The 9732-nt window shown below is 38.8% G+C and overlaps 1 protein-coding gene across 3 annotated transcripts in view; it reads right to left on the bottom strand.

Moving 5' to 3' along the window:
- Dennd5b (DENN domain containing 5B) overlaps positions 1-9732 on the bottom strand; it is a 114621-nt gene that overhangs the window by 90895 nt on the left and 13994 nt on the right. For 2 of the 3 annotated variants that reach the window (XR_007589316.1, XM_050126479.1), the window contains exon 2: positions 3912-3977. The exons of the other annotated variant lie outside the window; for it this stretch is intronic. Coding sequence is in view for 1 of the 2 variants with exons in the window: in XM_050126479.1 (XP_049982436.1) it covers positions 3912-3977 (66 nt within the window). In the remaining variant the exon portion in view is untranslated. The remainder of the gene's footprint in view (positions 1-3911; positions 3978-9732) is intronic. 3 annotated transcript variants of the gene reach the window in all.

Raw genomic sequence — 9732 nt, 5'->3', positions numbered from 1 at the left:
CTGAGTTCAATTCCCAGCAACCACATGGTGGCTCACAACCATCTATAATGAGGTGTGGTGCCCTCTACTGGCCTTCAGGCACACATACAGAAAGAATATTGTATACATAATAAATAAATAAATATTTTTAAAAAAAAAATTTAAAAAATAAAAGACAAAAAGAAACCTGTACTTAAAAACTTTAGAATTTGAATTTTTTGTTTGCTTGTTTTTTTTGGTTTTTTTTGGGGGGGGACAATTTCTCTGTGTAGCTTTGGCTGTCCCGGAATTCACTTTGTAGACCAGGCTGGTCTTGAACTCACAGAGATCCAGCTGCCTTTGCTAACCCAGTGCTGGGATTAAAGGCGTGTGCCGCCACCACCTGGACTAGAATCTAAAATTTAAAATCTCAGCTATATTTAACACTAAAAATCAAAATATGCTAATAACAGTGGCGCATGTAATTATTATACTCATTTCAACATAAAATGATAAAAATGTATACAGAAACACTTCACTGAAGAAATCTTGATTAAACCTGATTTAAACTGATGGTTATGATATTGAAGTTTTATACACAAACCCAATGCTGCAGTAGAGTAGGCGATTTTGTTTAAGTTGCCGCAAAAGGGTCTGACAGACAGGGTTTTACATACAGGCTTTCAGTGACCAAATCAGCAAAACCAGAAACATCACTGCGGGCTGTCTAATGGGTAAAACACATTAAATACATTAACTTTTTAAAGAAATAAGTAATTCTATACTCAAGTTGTCACCTGCCAAATTTCTAGAAAGATAACAGTAGAAAATATAACTCCATGCTAGATAGGGGTGGCACACATCTTTAATCCCAGTACTTGAGAGGCAGAGGCGCGTGACTCTAAATTCAAGGCCAGCCTGGTCTACAGAGTAAGTTCCAGGATTGCTAGGATTTCATAGAGAAACCCTGTCTTGAACCACCTCCCCCAGGAAAAAAAAAAAAACGGTGAGAATAATCAGACTTGTTTGTCATCTCCATAAGACTGTTACCCCCAAATAGCTTAGTTTCATAAAATAGCTCGATTCAGATGGATCTTAAATACTCAATGTCAAAAAGTTAGTATCAAGGGATTAGAAGACCTCAAAGGAATTTCACCATTTCCTGTGTTTTCCTTTCTTTTCTTTTCTTTGGTCTTTTTGAGACTATTATCAGCTCTAGGGGTCCTGTATCTATCTTTTTGAGACTATTATCAGCTCTAGCTGTCCTGTATCTATCTGTCTCTGCCTCCTGAGTGCTGGGATTAAAGACCTGGATGCTTTTCTACTTTTTAGTTCTAATTAAGTACAAACTACAATCTTAGAAAGATATAAATGTAATTTACCAGAATTTGCACAATTAAAAGAATCACAAAGCAGTCGGATTTAGAAGTGGCACTGACATCTTTTTAGACTTGACTCAGTTTCCACTTGGGATAAAAATAAGAAAAGATAAGATACTAAAATAGCCTTGAGTTGTGTAAGTTTTAAAAACTCATATAAGGGAAATGTTACACACATAGGAACTTTGATGAATAAAGCACATAATTTAAATGTATTTACTGAAGACAAATAAAGTATGGCTTCTAATTGAAGACCTTAACAAATGGTCATTTTCTTTGGATTCTCCTGTATCTTTCTAGTATGTAGTTCTATATTCTCAGAGTTGAGAGCTTCTACTTCCAGGAGAGAAACTGCTAAAGAAACGCCAAAACTAGGTGTGGTTTTTCAAGCTTATAATTCCAGTAGTTAGTTGAGAGGCAGAGGCATGAAGATCACTGAGAATCGTAGGCCAACTTGGGCTACATAGTGAATTCCATGCCAGCCTAGGCGACAGAGTTGAGTTCTTTCTCAATAAATAAACAGACAAATAAATAAATGCTTTAAGAAATTTATCAATTTGTATGCCCTGCTCCCAGGTTACCTAATGAGCAAAAGCTGAGATAAACGTTACCCTGTCCATGAGTCACTGTGAATGAGGAACACAGGATTCAGGATTCAAAATTGTTGACTTCTGGGTAAATGATGTTCTTAAGATACTAGATGTTTGTGTGAACAGTAAGATATTTTATATCTTCTTGGTTTAAAAAACAGTAGATTTCATGTCACTTTAGGTCTTTAAATAATAAATAAGCAAATAGACAAGAAAAAGGTCCTCTGGTTCTAAAAATCTATGCTACTCAGCTGAGCATGCCAGTACACACTTTAATTCCAGCACTTGGGAGGCAGAGGCAGGCAGATCTCTGTGAGCTCGAGGCCTGCCTGGTCTACAGAGTGAGCTCCAGGATAGTCAGGACAAAATAGGCAGACCTTGTATCAAAAAACAATCAGTCAAATGTCTGTTTTTATCCATAACTATAAGCAAACTGTAAAATACCACAGAAGCAGAAACAGAACATAACCCAGGATATAACTACTTGTAATATTTACCTTTTAATGAATTTCTGCCTGTGCAAGGTTAAAATTAACATCTTCATCTAGACATCAAGTTATAAATGGGGCAGAAGATAAATAAATGAAGTCATAACAGCTTCTTTCTTTCTTTTCTTTTTTTGTTTCTGAGACAGGGTTTCTCTGTGTAACAGCCCTGACTCTCGTAGATCTCAGACCCGGATGGCCTGAAACTCAGAGATCTGCCTGCTTCTGCCTCCCAAGCGCTGGGACTGAAGGCATGTGCCGCCACACCCAGCAGCCAATAGTGCTATTTTTAATAATTGTTCTGTTGCCTGTGGAACCACCAGCCTTCTCAAGGCACAACCAATTTATCCCCATAAAGAATTTCACAAAGACACCAAACACATAAACAGTAACATGTATCCTCTACAAAAACCACCTTCACCTCCACCACCGCCACCACCACCGCCACCTCCACCTCCACCACCTCCACCTCCAGCACCACCACCTCCAGCACCACCACCGTTACCTGCAACATTAGTAACACCTCCACCACTCTTAACTCTGTCACCACCACCACCTCCACCTCTACCATCTCCAGCACCACCACCTCCACCACCTCCACCTCCACCACCACCTCCACCACCACCTCCAGCACCACCACCTCCACCACCACCACCTATACCTCCACCACTCTTAACTCTGTCACCACCACAACTATTAGCACCACCAGCACCAGTTTCTCTTAATATTGTGTGAAAAAAAGAATAAGCAACAAGAAAGATCACTGCTGTATGTACAGCTGTCTTGGCAAATAATATTTTGAAAGAAATTAGGATAGAATCTGGCATCACTGGTAAGGATTCAGGAATCAGTAAATGGAGTTGGTTATTCTATTCTTACTAACATCGGTGAGTTAGTAGAATTACCTTAGGGACCTGGGAGCTGGGGAACAACCTACTCTTTTCATTTTGAATGCATATTTTGTATGACACTAGTTTAGGATTTACAAGCAGAAAAAAGTGATTAGGTTTAAGATTTTTAGATTCATATAAAATAGAAATCACATATTAACACCCTTAAATTAAAATTCACCTTTTAACTATAGTCCTGAAACAAATAAGGAGTGTAAATTTCTTCAAGTATTTATATACTTGTAAGGACCCTATGTTACATTTTTTATCATTGCCAAAACATAGCTACAATGTAAGTATCTTTGCTATAACTATATACAGGCTTAATTTTAAATAATATTGCAAAGTAATCTAATAAACTTAAGCTTTAATTAAACCTCTCTGCCTAAGGGAATAGAAACTACATGCCAAGGCAGCTTAGACTAGTAAATATGTTTTTTCAAGGCTTGAAGTGAGGTCTTTATGAAAATTAAGATGCAGATGAGAGAACAAAATACAAATATCACCTATAATTTTGTCTAAGAAATTTAAGAAACATTCACAATAGGACATGGGGTAAATTAAAATTAATGATTTCTAATACCCCATTCATTTTTAAACTATTTTTACCTGAAGTCGTATTTGTAGTTTCTTGGCTCTTGCCATGACGATCTGCTTCTAGCCATTGGTACAAAACTACATAATGTAACAGAAACAAAAATCTTTATGAACAAAGCAAAAAACAAAAATGATATTGAAGAATGGAAAATGAGAATACAAAATTAAACAAAAGCAATTAAATTTGAGACATTCAAGTCAAGCACACAGCTTAACACTAGTGATATGTAGCTTACAAGCAAAAACCATGTAATTTTAACATAACAAATACCAGTCAGACATCTGTAACACTTATCTGTATAGGTGAAAAGCACACACATCTTAAGACTAATTTCAAGAGAAATATTAAAACAAAGCTAACAAAGTGTGATGGTAAAATGAATTGGAATGGGTGTGGTCCAAAAATTAGTATCCCAAAATGCTAACAAGGATGCTGAAAGACAAGAACGCTCAACCACGGCCAGTGGGAAAGGCAGGTTAATACTTGCTTATAAGATCAAACATGCTTTTGACATACAACTCCGTAAATCTAGTCTCATGAGTAAACATCACATTCAAGAGGGTTCATATCTGGTAAATACTCACCAAAACTATCAAAGAAACCAGAAACAACAAAGCCTGAGAAACTATCATAGCCAAGAGGAGCTTAGGGAAATGTGACAATTAAATGCCAAATAGAACAAGGATCCTTTAAGAGAAAAAGAACATTGGGCCAAAACTAAGAAAATCCAAATAGGGTTTTCATCCCTCAACTCAGTCTTGTATGAAGGAGTTAGAAGCCCGGGTCTTCAAGTGTGGCTATGAAATCTCTAGAAACCCAAAGACAGAGTTCCACTCCACTAAGGGTCCATCTTACACGTTACGTCAGACCCAGAACTGAGTAGAGACACATACATGTAGAGTATCTAAAATGCCATCTCTGAGTTTTTAAGTATCATTCAAACATCACTTTTACTAGAATTATTAGCAAGCACTTCTTTTACATGACTATATATTATCTTCCCAATCCAAAGCGACTTAAAGATCGCCTGAATTAAGCATTCAGTCAACCTTTCAACCCCATTAGATTCATTATCAGATAACTGTTGATAACTTTACTGCGTCACAATTGACTAGTATGGCCTGCCCCTCTCTTCCCCGTTCTCTCCTGCTCATGCCATGCTAATTTCACCTCACCTTGGTAAACAAAATATGATCTGCATGTGACACATTCTAGCTCCCACTGCAGTTGGACCACATACAAACTGATGATTACTCTTTATCCTGGCATAAAGCCTGGCTCTAGAATTGTCAAGGGACTAATCAGCATTAAACCTACGTCAGGAAGGTGCTGGGAGCAGCTTTGGAGCGAGGCTCAGTAACAGGGTTATTAGGGAAACAGATTAAGAAAAAGCTGGCTAAAATCTATGTGAAAAACTTTGTTCATGACACTTGTATGGAAATAACTTGGAAGCTGACATAGTAGAAAAAACAGAAAAGGTATTGTACTTCTTTCTGAATATGAGGACTAGTCAGGATGTGTCACTAACTTCAGAAGGTAGCAAATGTGAAAGAAATATTAATAAATCTACATGCATAGCTATGGAGCTGCTCTCTGAAGTTAAAAACACTGCATGCCCTTTCCTGGTGATCCTTTCAGTTCAAACAACACAGCTTTTCTATAGGATGACTTTGAAGTACCAGAAACAGAGGACATACTAAATAAGATCTGAGCAGATAAACATAGGCAGCTCTGTCCACAACGTATGTGCCATGCAAAGTACTACACCTAGGAGACTGAGGCCAGACTGGGATCACTCTCACACACACACACACACACACACACACACGCACACGCACACGCACACACACATAGGCACACACGCACGCGTACACACACAGGCACACGCGCGCACACACACACACACATGCGCGCACACACACACACACACAGAGGCACACACACACAAATGACAAAATTCCTCAAAATCAAACTATCAAATAAAGAGTTCAGCCTATACTTTCCAGTATCTCACAATCACTTTATATTTTCAATGAGAATAAAATAATCTTTCAATGCTTACCTTAATATATATGCAATTAGCAACTTCTAGGTCATTAAGATTCCCTAAAATACAACCAGATCTATTGACTTTTATGTTTGCTCATATAATTTCCCATTAAATGACTGGAAAGTTAGTAACGACAACAGATGTGCATGTACAAATTGAGGTTGTTTTTTAAAAAAGCTTTACTGAGATATAGCTTAATATTTACCCTTTTAAAATAAATGATTCAGGGATTCTTTAGGATTTTCTTTTTAAGTTTTAATAATCTATTTTTATTTATGTGCATTGGTGATTTGCTTGAATGTATGTCTGTGTGAGGGTATTGGATCCCCTGGAACTGCAGTTGCTGACAATTGTGTGTAGCATGAATTCTAATTGCTCTTAATAATAAAAACCCAGAGTCAGATACAGGGGTTAATGCTGAAGATCAGAGAAGCAGAACAGCCAGCCACCAGCTCTTACCTCTACTTCAGACCAAAAGAGCATCCTGCCACTACGAATCCTCAGACTGCTGCTGTTTTTATAAAACTTTAGACCGCCTCTCAGACTGGATCCTCAGACTGAATTCTCCCACCTAATATTCCTCTCTCCCTCCAGTCCAGCCACATCACTTCTGTCTCCACCTCCCTAGTGCTGGGATTAAAGGGGTGGGATCCCAAGTGCTGAGATCACCTGTGTGTGTGAGCTCTGTTTCTCTTTTAGACAGAGTCAATCTCTTGTAGCCCAGAGTGGCCTTGAACACTCAATCCGACTGCCTCAGTCTCCCTCACAGTCCTGGGATTAAAGGTGTACGCCACGACTGCCTGACCTCTATGACTAATGGCTTAGCTCTGCACTCTGATCTTCAGGCAAGCTTTATTTGTTAGATTACAAGCAAAATATTACTATAAATTATGGTGGTTTTACTGTGCATATTAAGTTTTTTGCTCTTATAGAAACATAATGGATCTGTGCCTGGTATTTTTTTTTTTTCGAATTGAGTGTCTTCCTCTGAAATATTAGCACTTTAAAGCTGAATCTTTTTCAAATTTTTTTCATTTTATATGTGAGTGTTTAGCTCACATACACGTATGTATGTATACCACATGCATGCGTACCACATATATGGGCATCACATGGTGCCCAAAGAAGTCGAAGAGGGTATCTAATTGACCTGGAACTAGAGACAAGATGGCTGTGAACCATCAGGTGGGTGCTGGCAGTTTAACTCAGGTCTTTTGAAGAGCAACAAGTGCTCTTAATTGATGAACTATCTGCCCAGTTCCAAAGCTGAATCACCTTTAACCTAGAGGTCAAAGATGATATTCAGACATGTCTTTTTGCTGGTTTGACACAAGGTCTCATGTAGCATAGGCTGGTCTTAAAATTCCTCTGTAGCTGAGGATGACCTTGAACTTTTGGACCCTTTATCCACCACCTCCCAAGTGCTCGGATTACAGGGGTACATCATAACATCTGGTATAATATTTAGCAATTGTTACGTCCCAGACATGCAATATTAAGATGTGTTAAATTCTGGAGTCTATTTCTGCACTATACTGGACCAGCTACTGCTCCAGTGCCATGCCTTCCTATCCGATGTCACGCTCCCTGCCATGATGATCATGGACTCTAACCCTCTGAAACCACAAGCCCAATTAAACGCTGTATAAGTTGCTCTGGTCATGGTGTTGTATCACAACAACAGAAATGTGGCTAAGACAAGTTGCTTTATTAGGTATTTTGGCAGAGCAACGAAACAAGTAACGAATATACCATCCTATTCTACCAGCCAGTGAATTTACTTTATTCTCTGTTTATAAGAAAAGAGTAAGACATCTATGGCTAAAAAAATGTTATCAAGTCTTCATAGTAAGGGGTAGAAGAAGACCTCTGGGGCTAAGCTACACTTGGGCATTTGTGAACTGAGGAGGCCTCTCAATCTGTCCTCTGAAGATACTTTTAACTAAACCGTATCAAAGGAGGCAGAAGCCCATTCAAGGCCAGGCTGTGCTACCCGGGACTCTATCTTAAAATAACAGGCAGGGTAGTAAGATGGTCCAGTGGGCGAAGACACTTGTATTACATGCCTGGAGACCTGGGTTCCATCCCCAGAACTTACACAAACGTGGAAGGGGAGAAGTGACTCCCAAAAGTTGTCCTCTGACCATCATATTAGCACCATGGCATGTACAAACGTGACCTCCCCACTCTGTAATAATAATAAATAATATAAAAATTTTAAAAGCCTGAAGGTAGCTATACTGATAAATAGTTTAAATAAATGACTGCATAGTATTCATTTATGTTTGACATTCCAGTTTTATATGAAGCCTGAAGCCACCGGCACTGACAATTTTGCCGTCCAGTAGCTGATATGTCAGTTTGATACCTAGCTGTAGGTTCTAAGTATATCCTAAACCAATCAGGCTGGAGTTGTTCACGATGGCCCAAAAGCAAGCATCAGCACTCATCTGATACTTAGCTGCCATTCTGAGGTGTTACTGCTCCTTGCTCTCCAAGGGAAACTAACAATGCTACCCAACTTCCTGTTCACCTGTGGGAAAATGGAGACACCAAACTTCATCCAGAAGTTCATATTAATGCGAGGCTAGAATTTTTGTGTCTTGTAGCCAACTACAGAGTTGCTCTGGATCACCTGAGGCTTCACACTCCTAAAATTCATCTAGCAGCCAGGCAGGCAGCCTTTCACAGCCTACTGTCAGAGTACCCCAGAGGCTTCTGATGTCAGGTGAGAAGGATAAACCAGGTTATCTTCGTCCAGAGGTAGACTGGTCTTCCACAGCGCTCTCAATGCCCCACAACGTTTTCTCTGTACACATCAGGCTGTACTAGTCTACGGTACTTGGTGTCCAGACTGTTGTCTGACAACCTCAATCCATTCTCAGATTTCCTTTTTAAAAACTGTGTGTGTGAATGTGCTTAAGAGTCAGCTCAGCAGATTCCCAGAGGACCCAGGCTCAATTCCCAGCACCACATGGCGGCTCACAACCATCTGTAACACCAGTTCCCAGATCTGTGCTCTCTTCTGGCACATAAATGATGTACAGATACACACATTAAAATTTAATTAATTAAATATTTTAGGACACAAAACTTGCAAATGGGGGCTGGAGAGATGGCTCAGTGGTTAAGAGCATTGCGTGCTCTTCCAAAGGACCCGAGTTTGATTCCCAGCAACCACATGGTGGCTCACAACCATCTGTAATGAGGTCTAGTGCCCTCTTCTGGCTTACAGACATATATGCAAACAGAATAGTGTGTCCATAATAAATAAATATTTTTTTAAAAAAAAACAAAACTTGCAAATGGCAGAACTAGAATCTGATCTCAGGTACTGTCATCTCCAGGATCCACTTTTACAACTATTATGCTAAATTATTAATTTTAAATGGCTTCAAGTTTATTAGGCAAAAGGATAGAGTGCTGAAGAGATGGCTCAGTGGCTAAGATCCTGTATTACTTTTCCAGAGGATCTGAGTTTGGCTCAGAACTACCTGCAACTTCAGCTCCAGAGGATCTGATACCCACACAAGATACATAAATAAAAATATTTAAATAAATGGTTTATCAGGACAGTCCTACTTCTTTATTGTCCAGAAGTCTAAGTGACAAATACAAATGATTATCTGTCCACAGATTAAAAAGTACGTATATTTTAAGCCACAGATTTACTCATTGAAGACCAGATTTATTATTATTTATATATTCTTTTCTTGTACTGCTAGGGATCACCTTGTATATGCCAGACACAGTGAAAAGAAATATTATTTAATGATCAGAAG

The sequence above is a fragment of the Alexandromys fortis genome, unplaced genomic scaffold (assembly GCF_014885135.2).
Source record: "Alexandromys fortis isolate MF-2015 unplaced genomic scaffold, M_Fortis_MF-2015_v1.1 scaffold_260, whole genome shotgun sequence".
NCBI lineage: Eukaryota > Metazoa > Chordata > Mammalia > Rodentia > Cricetidae > Alexandromys > Alexandromys fortis.
Note: the sequence above shows the minus strand (reverse complement) of the source record. Positions and strands in the feature narration are given on the sequence as shown.